At 34.2% G+C, this 25,921-nt stretch overlaps 1 protein-coding gene across 3 annotated transcripts; it reads right to left on the bottom strand.

Annotated features, from left to right (window-relative positions):
• Positions 1 to 907: 907 nt before the first annotated feature.
• LOC104233639 (zinc finger A20 and AN1 domain-containing stress-associated protein 8-like) lies at positions 908 to 4,139 on the bottom strand. 3 transcript variants are annotated; one of them, XM_009787062.2, is made up of 2 exons: positions 3,992 to 4,139; positions 908 to 1,766 (listed from the first exon to the last, which is right to left on the bottom strand). In XM_009787062.2, exon 2 carries the CDS (start codon positions 1,751 to 1,753, stop codon positions 1,235 to 1,237), a length of 519 nt encoding a protein of 172 aa, XP_009785364.1. In that variant the 5' UTR covers positions 1,754 to 1,766; positions 3,992 to 4,139; the 3' UTR covers positions 908 to 1,234. The 3 variants fall into 3 exon arrangements, with proteins under 3 accessions (XP_009785364.1, XP_009785366.1, XP_070026791.1); XM_009787064.2 differs by having other exon boundaries at positions 908 to 1,772; positions 3,992 to 4,131; XM_070170690.1 differs by lacking the exon at positions 3,992 to 4,139 and adding an exon at positions 3,794 to 3,991.
• Between the last annotated feature and the right edge of the window lie 21,782 nt (positions 4,140 to 25,921).

Genomic DNA, 25,921 nt, shown 5'->3' with positions numbered 1-25,921 from the left:
GGTTGGTTTAGGCCCAGACCACAATACAGCCTTAAAGAAAACCAGTGGAGAATATTGTAATTATAATATTCACCGTGTGGTTTGCAGGCTAATACACAGTAGAAGGTTTATTCAGTGCTCACCCGAAGGGCAGAGGCTGTAGCAAGTGCGGATTTTCTGTGTGGTTTGCAGGCTAATACACAGTAAAAGGTTTATTCAGTGCTCACCTGAAGGGCAAAGGCTGTAGCGGATGCGAATTTTCCTGGGATTTATCCGGTGCTCACCCAAAGGAACTGTTGTTGATTATCACCTGATGTTAATGCTTACATTTTTCTTATAGCCCTTGCACTCACCTCAATTATTTCTTTGCTAGTGTCGCTAATATTTACTTATGTAACCATACCCTATATTTCCTAGTACTTCTGTATTTTATACGCACTTATTTACCTCCCTATGGTAAACTTTATTCCTCCAAAAGTTCAGTGCTATTTCAATATTCTACTACCTATTACTCCCTCATACTGAGGAGAAGCTTAATTTCTTCAAAACGTTAACTTACATTACTTCTGAACAGTCCCCGAGGTTGGGTCAATTGACAAAGGTTGAGGGACTTCTGTTAAATTACAGATTCGAGCCATGCGCCAAACTATACAACCCTGGTATATTTAAGTGGAGAAGGCTAGATGGACAGGCCCATCATCCCCAAGGGTTGAAGGGTGAAGTTGTCCCAAAGGGTCAGTTAGTATTCTGAAGGACTTTTACTTGCATATCATCAAACTTCAACTTCTTAACAATAAGAGTAGCCAATTTCTCCAAAGAGAAATGACTTTGGTAAATAAAATACCAACACGAGAACATCAAACATCATATAGCACGTAGGCAAACGGATCAAGAACACAGAGACAATGAATGGTACAAGTCAGAGCCATTGAAGAAATCGGAACCCTTTTTTGAGTTAACAAGGGATAGACATTCTGCACGTTATATTAGACAGAGAAATAGGACGAACGAGGATAAATTACAAATTGCATGAAGAGGTCCACCAGACCAGCACAAATAACAACTTACACACTGGAGCCATTCTAGCACTTGACAGGGGCTGCAATGAACTTGCAAAGATGCTCCGCTTTTGATGCCTTATACCATCTGTATCTAAGAGAGACCAGAAGATCAAGTGGCGAACTTATAGGGAGATGGACAGAGCTTAAAGCTAATGAATCATGCTTCAATTCACATAACCTTCAACAAAAGGCTCCTAGATTTTATTAAGCTTTTCGGCAACAACCACAGGATTTGCTTTAGCTATAGCATCCCGACCAGCATTCTTATAATCAAATGGGCAGTCATGTTTGTCCGAATAACGATGAACTGCACAGAAAAGATTGCCACACTTGCAGTTGAAACCTGTTAAACCCACACGCTTGCGGCAAGTATTGCACCTACTTGGGCCCTCTTTTGGCTTCATCTCTGAGCTCTGAGCTGAGGCTAAATCAGCAGAAGCTTCTATTGAGACAGCCTTTAATTCCGCCGAGCCAGTTTGCACATCAATGACAGCAGCAACAACAGGTTCTTTGTCATTACTGCTTGAGCTTCCATTTACAATGTTGTCGAAGGATGCAGCTGCAAGTTTAGCTTGTTCCTGCTTCAGTATCATGTCCTTGTGACACTTGGAACACATATTCATGGTGGCCGCACTACCAAAAAACCCACAGTTGTTAACACAAAGGATGGGGCCTTCTCTAGCCTGGCAACCTGTCTCTTTTGAAGACTCCATTTCTGCTATAAACCTGCCACTTGCCACATCATAAGCTCATTATGTGCATGGATGCATCATGAAACGATAAAGTACATGCAGATCCCATATCTAAGGGACTCTGCAATATATGGTCTATGACCATAAGAACACTTTAAACAACCAACCCCAACTAAAATATATCACCAAAATAAGTGCTTTAGCGTTAATGCAGCATTAAATTGCACTCGACACAATAGCGTAAATAGTGAAAAGAAGCAGCACTGACCCCCCGGACTTTAGAAGGTGTCAGAGAAAAGGCGCAACAGTTTGGAGGAAACCGCTTCATATATTTTGACCCCAAAACAAAACTAGATAAAAAAGAAAAACACAAGTCAATTACGAGACAACTTGATGCTACACCTAAAAATATGCTTAAAAGGTGCTAGGTCAACTTACTGTTAAGATGTGCTAGCCTAGACTCTCTCTAAAAAGTCCACCTTGCTTAGATCATTACTTGTTTCATCTGATAGAGAGACAGTTGAGTTGTTGTCAACTACAGCCGTAGTAGATTATCATAGACTCCTATATCCCATACTGTTTGCCACTTTCACTTTTTTCCCCAATTTAAGAAATGCTAAAGGTCCTTAATATGATTATCAATATTTCTCAACATACCAAATTAATATGAAAAGTTGAAAGTTTTAGTATGTTCTAACTTATATAGTGGAGGGTAGTGTTGAAAAAAAACTGCCCACTTCTCAAAAGGGTGACACAGTTTTGGGACATCCAACAAAGGCAAGGGTGACAAACGAAAAGGGAAAGAGGGAGATATTCAAAACTGCTTTGCTTGAAGAGTTTTTTTTCTAACCAATTATAACTTCTGTCTAGAGGATGCATATCTTTCTCAAATAGAGGTTGACGGAGTTCAACATCAAGCATTCAAGAGAATACATCATATCAACAATACCGTCAACTCAATCTTATAATTTCTTTTCTATGATACCCATTAAACTGACAGTCAATAAAACAATTTCAAGGGGGTCGTAAAACATCAAGCACAAGAGATGGTGACGAGCTAGTAGCCTTTCAGATTCATTTTTTCTCTATCAATTATTTCAAGTAAATGATACTTCTTTATATCGAATATCATTAGTTAGTCCACACAGGATAAGGGTGTTGCTACTGACAGAAATGTAACTGGTAAAAGATCCAGGAGTTTAAGCTTCATAAAACAACTTAATTTTTCAACAAATACAGTAGTACTATCTTACCAACTTTAAAACCATAGAATGTAGTGGTTCATTGTAAGTAAAGAACACATGTATGACCTATCACCTATATACTCCTGTATATTGACCATCCAAGACCAGGCCACAACTTTATGTCGATAAACTGCTTAATACCTCTCAGTCAGACCAACTATTAATGTACCCGACTTAGATCAGGTGCTTACCCAGGAAGCACAATGAAACCCAAACGAAAACTCTAACCAAATGCTCTTAATTCAAACATTTTCTCCACCTAGATTACACCACAAGCCCTCAAAATCATGCAACAAGGATACAGAGATATCCTTACAAAAGCTAAAGCAAAACAAAAGAAGCTAAATGCTCATGTCGCTATTTCAATCGTTAACCAAGGGAAATTACAAAGGAAAAAAAAACAAATAAACTAACATTCAATGCCACAGTTCAGCAAAAGACTGGACCATATAAAGACTACAAGTACTTCAGATGATCCAGATAACATCCACACTTCTCAATTTTAGCAAATTCATCACAATTTCCCCTAAAAACAATGAAATTTAGCCATATGTCACTTGAGTCTGCATACTGATATGCAAAAAGGATAGAAACTTTAAAACAATTTAGTCCTTCAGTTCATTATTATAAAAAAATAAAAAATAAATTTAAAAAGAAAAACAACCCTTTACCTAATAACATCACAGAATAGCACGAAAACCTAAAGATCACTTTTTTAGCATACAATACAGCCAATACACGCTTAATTTTCTACGAGGATCAAACATAAAATCAATAAAAAAGATATACAAATATTTTTTTTTAAGAAAAATCTCACCGGTCAATCGAATCAAACGCTTTCCCTGATATTTTCGGAAAAAATTAAAACTCAAAACAATAACTTTTCTCCTTCCGCAAACAAAAACCGAACAATTTTCCAAAAGATAAACAATTAGATCAGAAATTACATAAATCAGAATTAGAAGCTCCAACAAAAAGGAAAAAAAAAAACAGAAATGGCAAATAATGAAAATACCTTAAACCAAAAGAGATAGTCGGAGAAATCGAGAGGGGAATAAATTGAGAGGATTATTAGAAATAGAGAGACTTGGGCCGAAAGGGAAAAAAAAAGGCAAGAGAGAACGATTGAATTGTTGAATTATTATTATTATTATTTTCTTTATGGCTACTATGGGTCCTATACGGAGTATTTAGAACTTAGCTTACTTTTTCAATGTCAAAACTAATACACCCTTGATAAACAACTTTTTTACCTTTTTGCCATTCCCTTTAGTTACGGAGAATTTTTTTCTTCCGACTTTTTTTTTGGAGTAATAATAGGATTTATATTAGATATACTTAGATAAAGGACATATTACATGCCATAATGTTCGTAGAGGTAGTTATGGAGGCAGGTACGCCCGAGTACAAAATGCTACTACTAGCTGGGACATTTTTGTTACCAATTGCCCTAAGCATATTACATACTGAAAGGGGTACTGCTTTTATATAGCTGCATTCCTGACTTTGATCCTTTGCTTGGTGATGCTTTACAAAAAAGGGTGGATCAGCAAAAAGTTTTGTGCTTCCTGGTTTATATTGCTTGTTTTTCTTGTTTTTTTGCCTCCTTGGCTAATGCATTCGCCACTGAGTTACCTTGTCTGAAATTATGTTGTAGTAGTAGGCCCTTCTCTTGGCGCATTAATGACCTGCAAGATTGTATTAGATTAGATAATATTGAATGTCCGTTATTCATTGCATTTATTAATTTCGTTGAGTCTGTCTTTATCTCTAGTGGTAATAGTCCAAACGTGGTAGCCAATTGGATTCCCTCGTGAAGAGCCTGCAATTCTATATGAAGTGGAAATAGCCTATCGCATTGTTTGTTAAACCCTAATATTCATTCCCCATTGCTATCCCTAAATACTCCCCCTATACCACTGTTTTTAAGAGTGAAGGCACCATCTATGTTTAATTTGGTCCAACCTTTTGGTAGTGCATGCCAGCGGATTTGAATAGTAATTTTTTCCGTTGGCTGAGGGGTTATTTTGGCTAAGTAGTGAAACTGAGCTGTGTGATTGGTAAGGCTGTCCAACGTGTCGGGCTGCGTCCCGCCCCAAGTTAAACGGGATGGGCCAATGTTAAACGAGACACAGGATGGGACGGGATGACCATTTCGTCCCGTTTATCCCGTCCCATTTCGTCCCGTTTTGTCCCGTCCCAACTGTCCCGTCCATCTCGTCCCGTTCCGTCCCGCCTGTCCCAGCTGTCCCGCGAGTTTTTATGGTATATTTGTGGAATTTCTCTTGTATTTGGTTAGTATAAAACAAATCCAACTTATGCACCGGCCATTAATGAAATGATTGCAAAATTTAAAAAGTATTTTTTTTTCTCTATTCCCCAAGTTTATTTAATTTCTACAATACTTAATCCATATTTAAAATTAAGAGGTGCAAAGGGACTTGTTCGTAAAATTTATCAAAATTTAGCAATTCAAGAATATGAACAACCATCTCTCGATGACTTCCAAGCTAACATATATTCTTATGTTAGAATCTAGATCAATGTTTGATAAATATAAATCTATAGAAACAACAAGTGGTGAAACTGCTCCTTCTACTTCTAAGTCTAGAGTAGAAATTCTTATGGGAAGATATTGATGATATAACATGTTTTGATTCCTCTATTGATGATGAACTTGATTCTTAGCACTGGAGAATACTTTTAGCGCAACAATATTTCAAATCGGAGATCATAGACCTTCATTAGCAGAGGACAACCTAGAGATTTCTGTATTATTCAGAGATGAGATTAATGCAGAAAGAAGAAATCTTGGTTTTGAAAAATTAACGCTAGGGAAGAAGAAAAATATAATGAGATACTTAGCACTAGGACCGATGACGGCATGAAGCTCATAGAACATCAATCAACATTCAACACTGCCAATTCCAGAACAATGTCCGAGAGATATTATTGATAAGTTACAAAGAAGCTATATAAGAGCTTACAAATATTAGTATGATAATTTGTAATTGGCTACTAAGAGTCCTAGTTCAAATAGAACCCTTCATAGAAGGTGGCTGTGTAGATTAGGTGCTCTTCAAAAGAATTATATTTGTATTTGAGATTTGAAAGTTCCATTAATAAAATAAAAGGCTCTAAGCGTTAATTTTTTTTTTTTATGAATTGTCTTAGTTACTTAATAGTTAATACTTTGAAATTATATTAAATAAATTATAACTCTATTATAAATTTACAATTACTAGAATATTTCATTACAAGTCTTTTGATTTAATATTTTATAATTCTTTACTTAGTTTTCTAATTTTCGTTTTAACATAATAACATTTAAGTTTATTAAATAAGTCAAAAATCTAGCCGTTGCAAACTTTAAAAACATAGTAATTTTAAAAAAAACTAGACGTTTTTATAAAAAAATACACTTAAGGCCCACGAACCCGTCCCGTCTCGTCCCGTCCCGTTTCGTCCCGTCCCACCACCGTCCCGCTTAAATCTCGTCCCGTCCCGTTAATTTCGTCCCGTCCCGTCCCGTTGTACAGTCATAGTGATTGGTGATGGTTGTGAGTGAGGGGCTGTGATTAGTGTATTGATGTTGTTACTATTTCTGTTAGCCATATGCCCCAAATTATAAAAGCTAAGAAGTTGTCCCATTCTGTATAGGTTAGTTTCCAGTTAGGTCTTAGACCTTTGATGTGTATTAGCTAGTGATCAATGTTAGCCGTTAATTGATTTTTCAAACCTAATTTGGTTCAAAGAGGCTGCACTATAGGATATCTAGTGAATATATGGACAATGGATTCCTCTTCTAGTCGATAGGCTGTGCATTTGTTATCAATATTAATACCTATGTGGCTCAGATATTGACGACAAGGAATTCTATTATGAAGGCATTGCCAGAGGAAGAATTTCAATTTATTAGGGCATTGGAGTTTCCATATCCACATGAATTCATGTCGGGGTCTTATGGTGTCTTTGATAATGCTATGATAGCTTTTACTACAGAATGAGCCATTGGTGTTAAGATTCCAAATAGGAGTGTCAGTATTACTTTCAGTAAGAGGTATTGGAATTTGCTCAATTTTTTTATAATATCAATTGGGATATTAAAGGAAATTTTTGATAGGTCCCAATTGTTGTTGGAAATTATGTCCCCGAGTGTTAGAGTTGAGTCTTTTATGGTTAAGGGACCTTCAATGCAAGCCCTGAGTGATTGATGGTTTGGAATCCAAGTGGAGTTCCATAGGTCCAAATTCGAGTTCTTGCTTGGTTGCCACCTAATTCTTTTTGAGCAGGTGGACCATCCTTTCAATATGCTTTTCGAGATGAAAGAGGTTTGGGTTTTTGGAGTATTTCTGATGTAGTTAGTAATGATAATTTTGGACCATAAAGTGGTTGAGTTTGAGAGCATTCTCCATGCAAGAGTGGAAAGGGAAATGAGGTTTTTTGTCTTGGCCTTTTTTAGTCCTAGACCCCCCTCTTCCTTTGTAGCTGTAACACTATAGTGGATTTTCTTTGCGTTGTCAGTTGTTCCCCAGATGAAGTTACGCTGGATACGATCTATTTGGTTAAGAACTTTATTAGGGAGGTATGTATATTACATGGCATGATTGGGTATACAATTTAATGAGGAGGAAGCTAATATTGTTCTGCCTGCAATATTGAGAAATTTGGCTTTCCATGCAGTTAGTTTTTTCTGCATGTTTTCAATTATAAATTGATAATATTTAGGCTTAGGCTGGTTTTGAAGAATGGAGTATCCTAAGTATTTCCCAAAGGAATTATTGATTTGAATGTTAAAAAAATTTGTCACATCCTTTGATACATTAGGAGAGCAGTTCCTAGAAAATATTATCCTAGATTTTTGTAAGTTAATGTTTTGACCAGATAGATCGCAAAAGATGGTGAGACATTTTTTGATAGCTTTGCAAGATTTGTCATTTACTTTGGCCATAAGTGTGAGATTGTCTACGAAGAAGAGGTGTGATATTTCAGGACTACGAGGATTTAGGTGAATTGGGTCCCATTGGAAAATATCAACTTCGTAGGAGATGAGTCGAGAAAACATTTCCATACAGAGTATGAAAATGTAGGGTGAGAGGGGACCCCCTTATCTGATACCTCTACTAGGATTGAAAAATTCAGTGGTTGAACCATTGACTAGTATTGTTATACTACTACTACAAATACAATTCATTATTAATTTAGAGATTGATAGGGGAAAGTGAAAGAACTTTAGCATTCTATAGATAAAAGACCATTTTAAGGCGGTCGAAAGCTTTTTCTAAATCAATTTTTAGGATCATGTTAGCCCTTTTCCCTTTGATTTTCTTGAATTGATTAATCAATTCTTGGATTATGATCGCGTTATCACTGGTCCTCCTTCCCTTGATAAAACTGGATTGGTATGGACTAATTAGATCATTTAGAAAGGGTTTCAATCAATTAGCAATTATTTTTGTCACTAGTTTGTACATAGTGTTACAGAGACCTATTGGACGGAATTTTTTTAAATTATTGGCATTGTAAATTTGGAATGAGGCAGATGTAGGTGTTGTTGATACCTTCTGGTATGGAATTATTCCGAAAAATTTGAAGGCATAAGTTGATGACAGAGGGACCCATCACTTTCTAATATTTTTGATAAAAAAGGATGAATCCCATAAGGACCAAGAGCTTTGAATGATTTGAATGAGAAAATTGCATTTGTGACTTCACACGGCATTAGGGGATTGTTAAGGCTTTTTAGGTCAATTATTTTATGGCTAGTAGGGTCTTGCAATATAATAATCCAATTGATAGAAGTATAAGTAGTGTTGAAGGTGTTTTGGAAATAATTTTTTGTATGTGATAAAATTTCAGATGAATCATTAATCCAATTTCCTGCATCATTTTTTAAAAAGCTAATTTTGTTTTTCCTTTTGTTGTTACAGGCCATAGTATGGTGGAATCTAGTATTGACATCGACTTCTTGTAACCAAGAGATACGAGACCTTAGCTTCCAATAATCATTCTCAATTTTTAGGAAGTTGTTATACTCAATTTGTAAGGAATTTTTCAATTGTTGAAGGAATGAGATTGTATAGTAGTGACTGGAATTTTGTATACCTTTTAATCTAGCTAAGATTCTTTTTTTTTTTGTATAGATCTCCAAAAGTTTCATCCTTCCAAGCTTTAATATTAGTAAGAAAAGAGTTTACCGAGGTTATATAGTTATACTCAGTCCAACTTCTTTTTACTAGATTAATAAAATCTGGGCGTCTACACCAGTATGTTTCAAGCCTAGAGGGTTTAGGAAATGTGGTACTTGGTCTAGGGATTATTTCAAGAAGCAAGGGATTGTGGTAAGAATGGATTTTTGGAAGGTGAGTGACTGAAGCATTTGGAAAACAACTAATCCACTCACTGTTAGCTATTACTTTATCAAGCCTTTCCATGATTAAGCCCCTTTTTGCTTTCCCACGATTAGTCCAAGTATACTTAGAGCCTTTAAAACCTAGGTCAATCAGGTTACAACTATTGATACAATTCCATAAATATTTAGAACGGTTTCTATTCACTTGGTTACCGCCTATTTTTCTAAAGAGTCAAGAACATCGTTAAAATCACCTCCTACTAGCCAAGGCCCTTGATAATTAGCATTAATATTAATAAGGCTGTTCCGCATTTGATTTCTTAGATTAATATTAGTACTAGCGTAAATAGAGGTAAATAACCAAGTTTTTCCAGTAGGGATTACCTCAATTATAACATTGATTTCTTGATTCCTACGCACAAAACTATGGACATTGACCATATGGTAATCCCACAGGATAACCATGCCACCAGATTACCCTTTTGCCAGAATCTCTATCATATCAGAAAATCCAAAGGGGTTTATGAGAGTTGTCCATCCTAGTTTCCAACAGTGTGATCATGCATGGGCGATGCATGTCAACCATTTCCCCTAGATTAAGCCTAAATATGTCGTTATTTCCACCACACACATTTCAGATGATGAAGGAGATTAGCCTATTCATGTTGATTGTCCAGTTGTGAAGGTCTCCATTCTCCAATACTCTTGGTGCATGAATTGGGTTTCTCCTTTGAAAGGGAACTATAATCATTGCATGTTGTCCTACTGATGGATCTGCTGGGGGCCTTATGTCCATGGTGCACTTGTAGAGTTTCACTGAACAATTGAGCACTTGCCTCTGTTCCTACATCTCCATGAAGATGAATAACTTTATCTCATCGAGATTTGAATCGTCTACCACTAGTTCTGGTAGTAAGTTGATGAGTGGTTCCACTGCTTCCTCCATCATTTCCTCTTGATTTGGTGGGTTTGGTTGGGTTTGAGGCCGTGTTTGATTCTGGGGGGGGGGGGGTGGCAGTAGTTGCATGGGGTGGTTGAGCTTGGGGTGCATGTACATCCCAAGGAGTGAATATTGGGTTGATGCTCGTCGCTATTTATCGGGTGAAGAAGGGTAGATCCATCACAGGATGGGTGTTCTGAATTGGAACAAAGTGAGGTGGCATGTTCCACTCCCCCATAATCATTTGAGTGATGTTTGGAGTTGAGTTTGGAGCCACTGGGTGTAGGATGTTGTTCACCTAGACGTGGTTCATGAAGTTGTTCATAGAAAGTCGAATGCCCTCCGATATCAGTTGAACTAGATAGTGAGAGTTTTGTAAGATTATCACCGTCTCCCTTCCATTCAACATTATGTTGAATGATATGGCATGTCCCATTATCCCTAGTTCTACCCAAGACAAAGGTTGGTGGTCTGCTAGTAGTGGTGGTTGAATGAAGATCGTGGGGATATTTTACATTTGAGGGTTAGGTGGAGCTTAGTTTGCCATGTTTTAGATTCTGTTGAGTCAAAGTATGTGAATGAGACTTTGACTCCTCCTTTGTGCTAGAGGAATCCTTGGCATTATCTAGATAGGTTAGAGAACTTATAGGGTGAGTTGTGGAGTTCTTGTATTCTGAAGAGATTACAGTATCTTTTGCAATGATAGTAGATTTTGTTTGCATGTTGTTGGAGAGGGTTAGCGTGTGATTTTTATTAGAGAAATTGGTAGATTGGGATGGGGATACATGTTCCATGTCATTGGCCATTTGTGCCATGAGTGTTTGAGAGGCGGACAAGTAGGATGTGTCATTAGAGGCATGCAATATATTGTTATTAGAAGATTTAGAGTTATTGATGTTATAGGCATAGTTAGGAGGAGGGTTACTGATATTACTTGAAGTGTTTAAGTGATGCTGATTAATTGTGTCCTCCGTTAGGGTTGACACTTGTCCATTAGTAGAGGTATTATTTGGTAAGTCATTTTTAATAATTTAATTTTTTTAACCGTTGGCTGGTTTATGGTTTTGTCCAAAACCATGTCCTCTTCCATCAGGATTGAAAGTGTTTTTTTGTTTGTAACTTAGTTTCATATTTTTGTTGATTATCAGTGTTGTTGATTTTCCCAGTCATATTCATATCCAGATACGGGCTTCTAAGCCTCGCTTTATAATTGAGAGTTTAAGAGCTGAGGAATTTACCTGTGTTGCCATCAAATATATTTACATTTATACCTGTCTTGCTTGATGATTGTGGGATCTCCTTCTTCATGGTTTTTTTCCTACCTTTGGTGAACGTGACTGTCTTCCATTCATCATTGTTGTGAGTCTGCTCCTGCATGTCATCTTCAAGTTGATTCCCTTCTTTTTTGTATAATATCTGGGTGGTTGCTTGTTGTTTGGAAAAGGAGCATTGAGTTACTGAGTGACCCGAGAATCCACATTTTAGGCATTGTAATTTGTCGCATTCATACAAAATTTCCTGATTGTGTGATCCTATCCATACTTTGGATTTGACTGCTTTATTCAATGGCAGTTCCACACAGAGCCTAGCATATCTGCCTCATAGCGCAGTGGATGTACAAGCATTGACTTTGAGTAGTCTTCCAATCGTGTTGCCTACTTTTTCCAAGATTTTTCCGTCATAAAATTCTATTAAAAGCTGTGGAAGCCGTACCCAAACTGCTGTATATGATTGCTTGGCTTTAGATGGTACAAAGTTTGGCTTCCAACATTGAACTGATAAGAAATGGCCAAAGATAAACCATGGACCATTTTGCAGTGCATTTACCATATTTTTCTCTTTGTTAAATTTAATTGTGAAATAGTTTTCGCCAAGATCGATCAGAGGAAAGTTTTCTGTTGGTTTCCAGTCTGTGATTTTTTTGAGTATTTGATGTGAAAATTTTCCCCCCTAAAGTTGGATTATTACTAAGTATCTCCAAGGATAGTAAATACGCTGTCTGTCTTCCCCAATTATTGGAACTGCAAATTCATTCTTTTTGTTTTCCTGAGTTGTTTCCTCTTCCTCCTCGTTTGTATCAACTGCCATAGGCAGTAAATGTGGGGGGGGGGGACTGGGAAAAGGAAAGGTTCCTTTCATTTTCATTGGACACAAGTTTATCCTTGAAAGAAGTATTTTGGTAGTTTGGGATAAATTAATGTCGGGGGTTTAGGTGGAAGATCATCTAATTCTCTATGATTGTCCATTTGTAATCTCAGAATTGGATATAGTTTAGTTTTCTGTAGGAGGGGTATTTCTAGAGAGAAGGCAGAGCGTCTCTCTCTAAAACCTCGACTCCTCAATCCAGTTTTTTCTTCCGACTTTCGTTACGAAAGGATTGACAATTATTTTTTGACAGAGAAGCAAGCTAATTAATTATTAACTAGTATTTAATTGAAAAGATATCATTCAATCCTCTTTGTAAATCAACTTTTTCCTTTTTTAATATTACATATAAAATATAAAAAAATATTTAAAAGATAGGCATATTTTAATAATTAAATATTAAAGAAACCTAATGCATTATTTTTCATTGACGAAGATTAGAAGAAGAGCTTGAATGCCCTTTTTCAGTGCTTATCTAGTTTTTCTTCTGCTTGCTTAATGTATGTTTTGTCTCTTTTTGGCCTTACGGGAGCTCTCTACTTATAAATATACTAGTTTCTAAACACGTGTGTTGCACGTGTATTCTATGTTATTTTTATAAAACTTAGATAAATATAATAATATTAAACTACATACGTTAAGTGACCAAATCTCAAATTCAAAATGATTGAATAACTTTCTCTGTATAAAAGATGAACAATAACATTAACTTAGTTATTATTATTTGTAATCACATTATCTCTAATTTATGAGGTAAATACGTACATCACTTAGTTTTCAAGAACTTCTCTGTATACGTACATCACTTGGTTTTGTATATCCTAGAAAAGGAATTTCAAAAGCTGAACCTAAGAAAATACATTCAACGTAGAAAGACGCGTACCACATTTATATCGATGCACGTCACGGTAAGGCTGGTAGAGAGGAATATCCAATTGTCTGCAAAAGCAACACACGAATTGATTTTCCCCATTAAAATAAAAATTTCATAATCACAAACTTGTTGAAGCAAAACTTTAACAACTTATGTGCGAGAATAAACTTTTAAACAATAATTAAACAACATAATTTACATGATAAGTAAGAAGCAAGAAGTAAAATGAAAAACAAATTAACTAAATAGAATATGCACGATAAGCAACATTAATTGTTTTGTTCTATATATCTAAACAAAAATCACTCAAAAGCAACAATTGAACTCAAATATATCCTCACAAAATAGTCTAGAAAAGATTTAAGGCACTTAACCTATGTTAAAGAGTTCATTCACGTCACAAAGGAGGATAACATAGTGAATTTATCGCTCACTTCTTTTAATATATATATATATATATATATATATGTATTATTTTGTATCGGTTGAAAACAAACAAAGTGATACAAATAAAAAAAGCTTAACAATGATGGAAATTTGCCAAATGCATCCGTCTTTGAAAGGACAACAATGATGAATTTAAATTAATAAAAAGAAAACAATTTTGAATGATGTGAATAGAATTTGGTCAAGAAAATCAAAAACTCACATTTATTGACGTCTTCGACAAATCTCTATCCGCTCTCTCATAATCTCTTGATACCAGCAGTGATCAGATTTTTAGCTGAAATGTTTGTTTTATCACCAAAATCATTGAATCATATTGCCTTGATATTACTTGCTCATGAAAGTAAGGAAATTTAAAATTTTGTTAGCTATCAGACTAATCGAACGCTGACCTTTCCGATCATGCTATTGTCACTGAATTTTGAGGACATTCATCTTAAAATATGCTCTTTTTGTTCTACTAAAATCTTTGAGATAGATAGTCTTTCTATCAAAAGAGGAAAGAACAATAAGTGAAAGATAAGATAAAAATTTGAGGGAAACGAAAAGGCATACAACATGGGGAATGTAAAAGATGTTAAGCCGTTCTTAGAAGATTATTATAGAATGTAGTAACTGGTTTATTTATTAACATAAATAATGTGATTATTGTCCTTTCATTTGCTCTTGGATTTTGATTAGCTGAGATTTATGTTGAAATGTGTAGCACTAAACAGATTACAAATAGCAATTGAAGAGAATTTGGTTCATTTAACTATTAATTGCAACTCCTCAAATTCATTACTGGTTGCTTTTCGTCTGTCCACATTACATGAGTGTTTAGTAGGTAGAACAAATTTATTATTTATTGTAATGTGAGTTTACTTTTTAATACAAAATTATTGTAGAAATCTATATATATATTAAAGGAATAAAGTTACCAAATATAATTAGCATTGTGGTTAAGTCAAGTGGCAAGCTAATAAATGCCAATAATGTATGATAACTTTATTCTATATTTGATTATGTTAGTCAAATAAAATATCTATATATATATATATATATTAAAGCAAGAAAATTTGCATTGTGGTTAAGCCAAATGACAAGCTACTATAAATCCACTTGGCAATCTTAAATAGTTTGTGAGAAATTGTCAAATAAGGAAATATCACTTAAGAACTATATATGGAATTCTATTTATTGAAATTAAATTGAAAAAATAATTCTTTTTTAAAAAAAAAATAAAGTTCAATCACTATACTAGTATTTTTTAACTGAAATTTTTTATTTGGAAAGTAAAGAATTTTGATATCAATAGTATTTGGATTCCTTTTCTAATATCGAGTGAGAAGAATATATCCTACCGTAATCTAATGTGCAATTTTAATTTATTTTAAAAATTTAATACTTTTTAATGAGTTGAAGAGTATATTTTAAGATTTTAACTTAAAGTTTAGAATGTAGATATATTTAATAATTTATTTATTTCATAATGGATAATCTGAAGTATCTATTTTAGACTAAGTTTTCTGAATTTTAAACAAGTATACAATAAAAATAACTTTTTTAAAGGCTAAAAGTTTCAACAAAAATAATAAAAATACCATAATATTTGGTGAAGTACTATATAGTTTGATCATATGCACTTTTATTTTTGTCTATAATTGAATAAAACACTAAATGAAAGAATTAAATGAAATATCATACTTACTAGGGGAAATAATTTAGAAAGAGGGGGATAAAGATGGTGTGAGAGAATTTATACTTTGAATTAATTTAAATGATAAAATAAAGCAAATAAATAATTAATACTCAAAAATATTATTGAGAAATTCAAATATTATATAGTGAAAGATTAAAACTAAATAAAAAGATTATTTGGCGAGAAAGAAAAACCATATTCATTATAGTATATTATAATCGAAGAAGCAGATAGGGATATAAAGTAGGTGACAAGCTAATAAAAAGTTAAGTAATAATGTAATCATATTAAGTAACGGGTAACACAGTAATTATAGACAAAGAACAAAAAATAGAGAATTTTTTTGTTGTAAATTAATAATATAATTGTAGATATATAGAAGGATTAGACATTTAAATTTGATATAAGAAATTTTTTTGAATTATTACGAGAAAAAACATATTATATGGATAATATCACACAATTGAAAACATAATTTATAAACCTAAAATTTAAAACATTTACAATAAAATAATGCCAAGCAACAAATTAACAATATAAAATGTAATTAAATTATCATGTAGTTAAGTTATAAAATAATTAAAGTCAAAACTCTACGAAAACAAAAGGAAAAATAATAATTGCTTATTGCACATAATACTAAATAATAATTATTAAAAGTGTAGATTTATGGAAAATAATAAAAAAACTTCTTCGTTTAAACTTTGGCATATTTTCAAAAGAATTAGAAAAGTAATACGATAATGGTAATATATAGATATAACACGAAATGCGAAAAATAATTAAAATATTATATGATAGAAAATAATGTATATAGAGGAGAATAGAAGTAATGTGAAGGGGTCTACACTTTAAATTTGTTCAATAAAATAATTAAATAGGAAAAATAATATTATTGATAAATTTAAACAAAACAATTGGAGCTACGGGACAAAAGAACAAAGTTAAATTAAATTTTAGGGTAATACAAAATTATATTCATTGTATTATACTAAAAGTAGAGCAATGAATAAGGACATAAAGTAACGCGATAAGCTAATAAAAAGTTGCATGACAATATAGCAAGTGTGCATTATGGTTAAGCCAAGTGACAAGTTAATATAAAGCCACTTGGCAAATTATGACAATATTTGTTATAGTATTTAATTTAAATTGAAAGACAAGATATTTATTTAAATTTAAATAGAAAGATAGTAAATAAGATTCTTTTGAATCTGAAGGGAAAGAAGGTTAAATTTGAATTAATTGATTAATTAATTAGGAAAGCTAATCAACACATAAATGTTCGAATTCAAACGGGAGGCTCAGCGAGTGAGGCAAATAGTTTTAAATAATGAGAAAGAGTTTTTTGAAATTTGAGTTCACAACAAAAATAACAGAAAAAACAAAAAAAGTATTTGTTACTAGAAATAAGACTAAAAAATCTAGGTTCGAACCCATAATCATAATTACCGAGTTGTTGGATCCAAACTTAACTTTCGCAACTACCTTAGGGATAATGTTTAACTATGAATCGACTCAGACATTGGCTAAACAAATGTCAATTGTGTTGCCCTACGATAAAATTAATTATCCAATATTTTATAATTTATTTTATATCTCAATTGTTTGGAAGCAGTACATATATTTTTTTTTTGTTTATTTATTTATTTTTCTATTAGTTCTAGCAGTTGCTATGCTAAAATATATAAAAAGAGAGGATAGATTCTTCTCTAATGGCTCAGGTATGAACAATGACTTTTTAGCGCATTGTTGATATTTATGTTCTCTCAAATTGTATGAGCCAATTGATCGAGCAACACACACACACACACACACACACACACACACACACACACACACATATATATATATATATATATATATGTATATATAGTGTGCGCACGCGCGTCAATTAGAATGAAATAGATTTGTATAGGGTAAACACATAGATGAATATAATTACACTATTTGGGATTGATATTTACACAAAATAAAGTGAATCATAAAATCATAAGATAAGATTGATTTAATTAAGAATTACATGTAAGAACTCATCTCTTTTAGTACATGTGCATTGTAGAAGAAAAATATTTAAAGTAGATTAATATTTATTTAATTATAATATATAAATCTTAACTATATCCCAAAGGTATCATTTAAATTGTCAAATTGTATGGTTAAAATTGAGGTAACTAGCAAAATTATTGAGCAAATTACGATCCAACTGTTTTATAAGTTGGTAACTCCCAAAAGTTAGAATATATTGGTTGTTAATAAATTATTATGTATGTATATATTAATTTGTCACTGCATAATTTTAGGTTGGTAGAAGTTGACGTTGATGTGAGAATCTATTATGTTGAGATAATAATATAATATATTTAAATTAAGATATTATTAAATATATTTTTATTTGTTATTACTCTATATAGTATGACTTCACTCAGCTTCAATATAGATGAGATAGTTTGACTTGACACGAAATTTTAGAATGAAAAAGAAATTTTTTGAAACTTATGGTCCTAATAGTTTTGTGGGGCCATGATATTTGCACGGGTGTAAGAACTTCTCCTTATATGTAAAATGAGTAAAATAAAAAATTTAGAGTTAAATTATTTCCAAATACATAAATGTGTCATTCTTTTGGAACAGATTAATAAGAAAAATATTTTATGTAAATTGAAAGGGAAGGAGTATTTATTTTTGAATCATACTGTATTTTTATTTGTTTGTATCACCGTCTATATATGAGGTTATAATATTTAAGTTTATGTCAATAGTTATTCATATAATTTATTCTTTTTAATTTATAGAATTTAACAGGATCATAATATTATCCGCACATCGTGCAGGTACTAATACTAGTAATGTTTAAGAGAAGGATAAAAGTGTCACTCAATATCTAATGGGTAATATAGTAATTTAATTTTCACTTTGGGGCTTCATACTTATAATATAGTATGATAAATATAAAATAGAAGAGTAGTGATACAACAAAAGTATTTGTGTTGATTTGATCGTTCTGTTGGACTTTAAGCCATTGGGCTTTAAAAGAGAAGAAGTGTGAATTGGAAATGGAGGGAAATAAAATGGAGGGAAAATGAAAATTTGAAGAAGTGAACTTTTGTCTTGCACTTTGTCCCTCATTGGTGAGGGACAATCACATTTATGTGCTTATATATAGATTCACTTCTTAAAGCTCTTAAAAGGAGTTGAAGAGAATGAACCCTCGCGCCGTCGTCGTCGCTCGCTCGGCTTCGGCTTCGGCTTCGGCTTCGGCTTCGGCTTCGGCTTCGGATTTGTCAAATGATCGATAAGATTATTTTTGGACAAAATTTATTTAATTATTTAATAATTAATTAAATGCCAAATCACTGCTGAACGTTCAGAGGGCCTCACTGGCCGCGGTTCTGCCGCGACCGCGGTAGAATCGCGACAGTCAGGTTCAGAGGGCCTCACTGGCCGCGGTTCTGCCGCGACCGCGGTAATTGCGGCAATCAGATTCAGAGAAGCTCTCTGGCCGCGGTTCGGCCGCGATCGCGGTAGAACCGCGGCAGGTCGCGTATTTTCTGAAAAGGCACCTTTCCAGACACCTCTTCTGATATTTGCCTATAAATTATGAGGCAAGGCTGCATCTTCCATATACGAAAAAGACACTAGAACTTCTTTCTTTCTGAATATACTGCATCCTAATTCGCAGTCTCTCTCTCTCAAATTCGTAAGTGTGATTTTGCTCCGTTCTTTGAGTTCGTTGGTATCCTGCAGTTTGTATTGCCACTGTTGCAGGAAGGTTTATTCCGTTTTATCCTTGGAGGATTTAATCCATTACCTTAGCAACGTGTGAGGGGGTTAAAATTCCTTAAGGACGCACAAGAAAATTGTGGACTCGGAATATTTCTGATTCTTTACTATTTAATATCTTTCTTTATTCTTCTAACAGTTTCCTGAATTTTGTTTTAACTCAGTAACGTTCACACGTTCTGTTTGAATTATGAACCAATCCCATGTATTTACACTTGGCATACTTTGATCGGTCAATTGACTTGACTTGGAATGCCATATATGACAAGATTCTTTTAAAAAAAAAACAAATACGGATAATTATATTACTTAAACAAAAGCTACATAGACATAATAGATATTTTTAGGGCATTACTATTGCCCATAGTTGCCAAATAGTTACAAATAATAGTAGAAATATTCTTAAAGCTATTACATTTAGAAGATCACTTCTTGTTCAACAAAAAATGGTGGACAAGAATGGTAAAAACACTTAGAAGAGGGTGGGCTCTTGATAGCTTCCTTGACCAGCCTATGTGCCACTTCATTTCCTTCCCTGAAATTATGCTTCAGTTGTGGGAGCTTCCCTGAAATCTACATTCAGAATAATGTTAGAGAAGTTATAGTTATCCTCATATATAAGCTTGATGACATCCGTACAATCAGTTTCAATTTTCAAATCTAGGAAGTTCATTTCTTTAGCAATTTTTAATCCTTCTAGTAATGCCATCAACTCTGCATGTGTACGTAAAATTGCTTGACTTGCTTTGTGGAATCCCATAATTCAGTCTCCATTGCTATTTCGGAATGCACCACCAAGCCCAGTTGCATTATTGTTACTAGAAAATGCACCATCACAATTTAATTTAATCATACATTTGGATGGTTTGTCCCAATTTATCTCAATTTTGATTTTTTTGAGCGTGAAGGGATTTTTCTCCGTGAAGAACTTGAATTCCCATGCTAGATGGATAATATTTCTTGCTTCCAGGTTACGATTAAGATTGTTGATATTATTATGATTCTTGTTTTTCCATATTTCTCAGATGGAGAAGGGAAATAAAGTATCCCAATTAATCTGGTGATCACTACTTTGAATGAAGATATCCCTCAGCTTCACTAGCCAATGTGTGTCACTATTAATATTTAGGAAAGGAAGGCCCATATTCTCCCAAAAATGATTAGAGACTAGACATTTAATAAAAATGTACTAGATGTCTTCCACCTCAATTTTGCAAATAGTACATGTAACATCAATATTGGTTCCTATTTTAGCTAGATAGGCTCGACAAGGGATATGATTATGGATGCATTGCCAAAGGAAGAGCTTTATTTTATTGGGGCAGTGGAGGTTCCAAATCCACTTAAAGAGGTGGAAGATGGGTTGACCTTTGATAGAAGGTTGTAGCATAATTTAGTGGTAAATAGACCATTTGAGTTGAGGCTCCAGCTAATTCTATCAATTTTTGATCCTTTACTAGGGATGGGGTAAGGGTCAATTTATTAACGATATCAGTGGGTAATTCAAAAGAAATATCCTTAGTATTCCATTCATTGTTATTGATGAGGTTTCCTATCGACAGATTAAGGTCATTATTACTTAGAAGGCCTTCTATAGAGCTTCTAAGGGATTTAGAGTTACAAATTGGTATCCAAATACTAATCTTAGAGTTTGTAGTCGGATGCCAAAGAATACCATTGTTACACACTTTATATCCCTTAAGGATAGATTTCCAGATGAAGGAGGTGCTAGTGACAACTTTATTCTTTGCATATTTGGCCCATAATCAGATGACCCTAAGGAGTGCTAGGGTTTCTCAATAGTCTCCATGCAAGACTCGAAAGTAAAACCAAATTTTTAGCTTTAGTAGGGCGGATACCTAGCTCCCCTCCTCATTCCTATCACTAGTCACCTTTTGCCAGCTAATGAGGTGCAGTTTTTTAGCTAAGCTAGTAGATCCCCAGATAAAATCCCTTTGAATTTTATCTATTTTCTTTAAGATTTTAGGGGGGAGTAGGGTATATTTCATAGAGTGAGTAGGAATGACACCTAAAGTACTAGAAGCTAGAGTAGTCTTTCCAGCCATATTTAGGAAAGAGCATTTCCAGTGAGACAATTTGGTTTGCAATTTATCTATGATAAATTGGAAGTCTTTGGTAGTGGGAGAGTGATTTAGTGTAACACCCCGTAAAAATTCGGCCTAGTTATGACTGAGTTAAAGGAGTAGTAAGGATATATTTTGAACATGTGAAGTCCCATCGGGATGATTATGGGTGAAAATAGTTGTTTCAAAATCAAGATGGAAAGTGAGGTGCATAAGATTTGGCAAAATCGACTAAGTTTGCAGAAGGTATATCTTCCAGTAGGTTTTAGTGAAAATGTGTAAGTAATCTGGAAAAACTTAAAGCATGAAAGTTGTAGGCCTTTGAAATATATTTCCAACGATATATTATAGATCCCAAACTTAGCTCTGTGCAAAAAGTTATACCTATTTTACAGAATGGTATGCAACCACCGCGGTCCTGCCGCGTTTTACCGTGACCGCGGTGGCGAGGCAGTGTTCCATTACCGCATTCGGGACCACGTCCGTGCCAACCAGGACGCGGTGGACGACTTAGGAAGTCATTTTTAGCCCTATTTCGTCCCCCACAGCCCCAAAACATAAAAACTTGCTCTATAAAGGAAAACTCTCAAAAACCTAACTCCTCAAGGGTCCCTCCACCATTCAAGGTAAGTTATAATGGTGATTCTAAGTTAATTTTAATTTTTCAAAATCTTATTAACATGGGTAAACCGTCCATATCATTAGATATTCGATTTGGGATACCATTGTTGAGAGAAGAAACACTAGAACTCGAATTCAAGAAGATTGAACGTCAAAAAGGTAATATCTTCACCCTCTAGTTGATTCTATCATTGAATTAATGATTATATACTCTATTTCATGAGATGTGAGTTGATGGATTTGATAGAAAAGCATGAACGATGATAGGTTTGAGTTGTTGATAGGTTATTATTGGTTATGGGTGTTGATTACCTTATAGGTGATAAAGAATAATGTTGTTTATAACCATTTGAGACTTTAGAATTTATCTAAGAGCAAGAGAATGAGTTATTGGGTGTAGAAACACCATTAATAAGGGCTATGAAGCTTTATGCGACCGAGTGTTTGATAAAATGCCTAAGTGACCAAAACACGACTATTGTTGCTAATTTGGAATCCCTTTGACTTGTATTGATATAGATTAAAGTTAAAAGGGTTGGCGAATGTTGTATTATGCTCAAGAGCAGGAAGTTAAGGTATGTGAGGCTAACTCTCTATGTTTGGGAATTTTAATGATTCTCCCTGCACTACGTTTCTTTTACGACGTATCAATTGCCTCAGAAATATAGTTAAGCCTAGTTCCTTGAACAGTTGTAAAGCTTTTATTCTCTAGCTTCATAACTAGTTCATGACTTTCATTCTGAACGTTGTGAGCTCAGTTCGTATTCAATATAGACTTTGGTTTGATGTCCCTAAGTCTCAATATAGCTTACTCAACATGTCATGAATAGTTGAAGTTTGAGTGTTCATAATCAGTTCAAGAATACATGTCTCATTCTAGTCTTATTCAGTATTCCAGTATTATGTAACTCAGTATGATTCAATATTCTAGTATTATGTAACTCAGTGTGATCTAGTATTCCAGTATCATATAACTCAGCGTGATTCAGTATTTCACTATTATGTATTGCAGTATGATTCTCAATTCCTAATTTTAAATCCCTGAATGTCGAACACCTGTATTTGGGCCTAAGACCGCAGTTAATGCTTTATGCATCTTTGGGTCTGAGGCTGCAGTTAATGCTTTATGCATCTTTGGGCTTGAGGCCGCAGTTTATGCTTTATGCATTTTGGACCTGAGGTCATAGTTATGTATACGTATACTTGGGCCCGAGGCCGCATTTTGTGCACATATATATATTGGGCCTGAGGCCGCAATTTAATATTCAGATAAACAGGTTGTTCATCATTCAGAAGAGGGAGTATTCATATCCTTACTTCCTTTATCATTTCAGTTATCAGTTATCAGTTCAGTTACCAGCTATCAATTCAGTTATCGGTTATCAGTTATCAGTTCAGTTATCCGTTATCAGTTATCATTTTAGTTTCAGTTTCAATAGTTATCATTTCAGTTATTAATTATCAATTCTCAGTTATCAGCTTAGTTTTAGTTTTAACATTTATAATTCTTTCTTTCAGTTGCTTTACATACCAGTACAATTCAAATGTACTGACGTCCCTTTTGCCCGGGGCCTGCATCGTAATGATTTACAGGTTGATGATTCAAAGTGCTAGGATTCTCGTATCAGCTGTTTGGTGATTCCCAATTCTTTCGGGGCATTATTATTACTTTACAGCCTTTCAGTATTTACAGATAGTTAGTGTTTTCAGTACTTCAATAGAGGCTTCATAGACTAGAGTAATAGTTAGACAAAGTCACGGACTTTTCATATTAAGCTTGTTGGCTACAAATATGTTTCAAAATTGTATTAATATTTCCGCACTTTGATTTATATCATCTAGACTTTCAGTATATCAGCATGTGTTAGTTTATCTTCCGCATTCAGTATGTTATGATACCACATGTTGATTTAGCCAGCCAGTTGGTTCGCTCGGTCACATGTAGTCAGGCACCGAGTGCCGTGTTACGTCCAGGCCCAGGTTTGGGGCGTGACAAAGCTTGGTATCAGAGCACTAGGTTCAAGAGTCCTAGGGAGTCTATGAAGCCGTGTCTAGTGGAGTTTCCTTTATATGTGTGTGCCGGCCACTCATATAAACGGTTAACTACCAAGACATCCAGGATTGTCTCTTTCTTTCTACTCTAGATCGTGCTATGAAGTTTAGAGTAATAGTTAACCTTCTCTTCTTATCGAATTCCAAACGTACTGGATGCCCAAGCGATGCCCATGAGAAATCTAAGGTCCTAGAGAGGATAATTTCCATTGGGCTATAATTATGGAGTACAGGTTGGTAAATATGAGACTTGAGAGGACGTTAAAAGTGGTATGCAATGGATAGTAGTTCAAATTAAAGCATAACCTTATCAGAAAGTACAAAAGCAGTTATCGTGTCTTATGGTTATCAGTTTACCTTAGTTACCAGTTATACAGTCTTTCAGTAATTTCTCAGTTAGCAAGTTTATGGTTATTCAGTACTCCAGTATTCAGTTATATGTTTACCAAATATCCGATTTTCAGTGTATCGAAATTTCTGGTGACTTGTGAGTATATAGTGATGCATATGGGTTCTCAAAGAAAATATAAGTAATAGTGATTATAGCGAAACCTTTGCATACTTTAGGTTTGGATTAAGACAAATACTCACCGGATGGTGCAAGAAGTGATTTATTAGATGATGGTATACTTTGAAGGATAAGTTTGTGCATGGTAGTATATTTGTATGGGTTTTATCTCAGAGAACAATTTCTTTTAGTTCTTGGAAATGGAGCCACAAGTTGGATGATGACAGTTTGGATGTCATACCCCAACATTGGTCACTATAGTTTTGGACAGAAAAGAGTCTAAGGGTAAACTACCTAGGAGTTAGAAATGTTTGTTATTACCAAAGATGCGATTTCGTACAACTCATGCAAATGACTAGATGATATGATGTATGCAATGAGAACTAAGAGCAGCCAATAGTGAATTTCAGGGAATGATTTTAAGTTGTTCATATTTATTCAAATCAGAACTAGAAGTACCACGTTAGTAAGTTACTATAAGAAGCAGCTATTGGTGTAAGATAAAAGATATGGCAATTCCCCCTTAGGTTATGTGACTAAATGATTACCCGTGATGTTTAAAGTATGATATGATTTTAAATTATATAAAAAGTTTGGGGTTATATATTCTAATTTTATTTAAGACAGATGAATTTCCCTAAGTGTGATCCATGTAAATAGTTCGAAAAGAATGATAGTGTGCAGCAAAAGAATATGGTCAGATGATGAGGGAACTTAGGAGTAACCTTATGCTTCATTTTAGTTATTCAAAGCAGGAGAAGAAAATATGATGCTAGCAGGTGGTTAGTAAAAGAATAGTAAGTAAGTTTTGAGTTGGTATAGTGAATTAGCACTTTCAGCAGAGCTAGTAGGGGTACAATTTGATTCACTTAGCCAGGTTAACTCTAGTGAGTGGATGACAGTTTAAAATACCGAATGTGTATTAGAACCCAAAGAGTTTAAGTTAAACTCGAAGTACAGTAGCAGCAGGAAAAAAAATATTAGCTAGTAGTGAGAGCACAAACTATAGAAGAATAGCCTTTAGGAATTATCGTAATGTGGTTTCTCCAGGATTGACAGTGTGAGCAGAGTTAAATTATTAAGATTATATATGATAGCTGTGAATACATTAGCTTTCCGTTAAGTGAATAATTTAGTTTTTCCTAGTAAGAAAGATTTCTCAGAAGTAAGTTGGAAGATGAGTCATCATTGATGTAGAGTGCAAAGAATTACAGAGAATAAGGAAAGTTATTTGGATCCCAGCAAAAAGAGAAGGGTCCACAAGTATAAGACCTGTGGTCTAAGGGGTGATGTGAAAATTTCAGTAAGTCCAGTTGGAGATCTGAAACTCGAATAGTAGCATGGGATATGAAAAAGAAAATTAGTTCGGTAATGAGGGAAAATTGTATAATTAACACACGGATTATGTCTAGCAAGTGTAAGAAAAAAAGTGAGTAGAATGATCACCGAGTTTAGTTA

The sequence above is a fragment of the Nicotiana sylvestris genome, chromosome 3, assembly GCF_000393655.2.
Source record: "Nicotiana sylvestris chromosome 3, ASM39365v2, whole genome shotgun sequence".
Classification (NCBI taxonomy): Eukaryota; Viridiplantae; Streptophyta; class Magnoliopsida; order Solanales; family Solanaceae; genus Nicotiana; species Nicotiana sylvestris.
Note: the sequence above shows the minus strand (reverse complement) of the source record. Positions and strands in the feature narration are given on the sequence as shown.

Bases quoted from the DNA above. Each gene is read 5' to 3' on its own strand.
- LOC104233639 (XM_009787062.2), bottom strand. From the start codon at position 1,753: ATGGAGTCTTCAAAAGAGACAGGTTGCCAGGCTAGAGAAGGCCCCATC.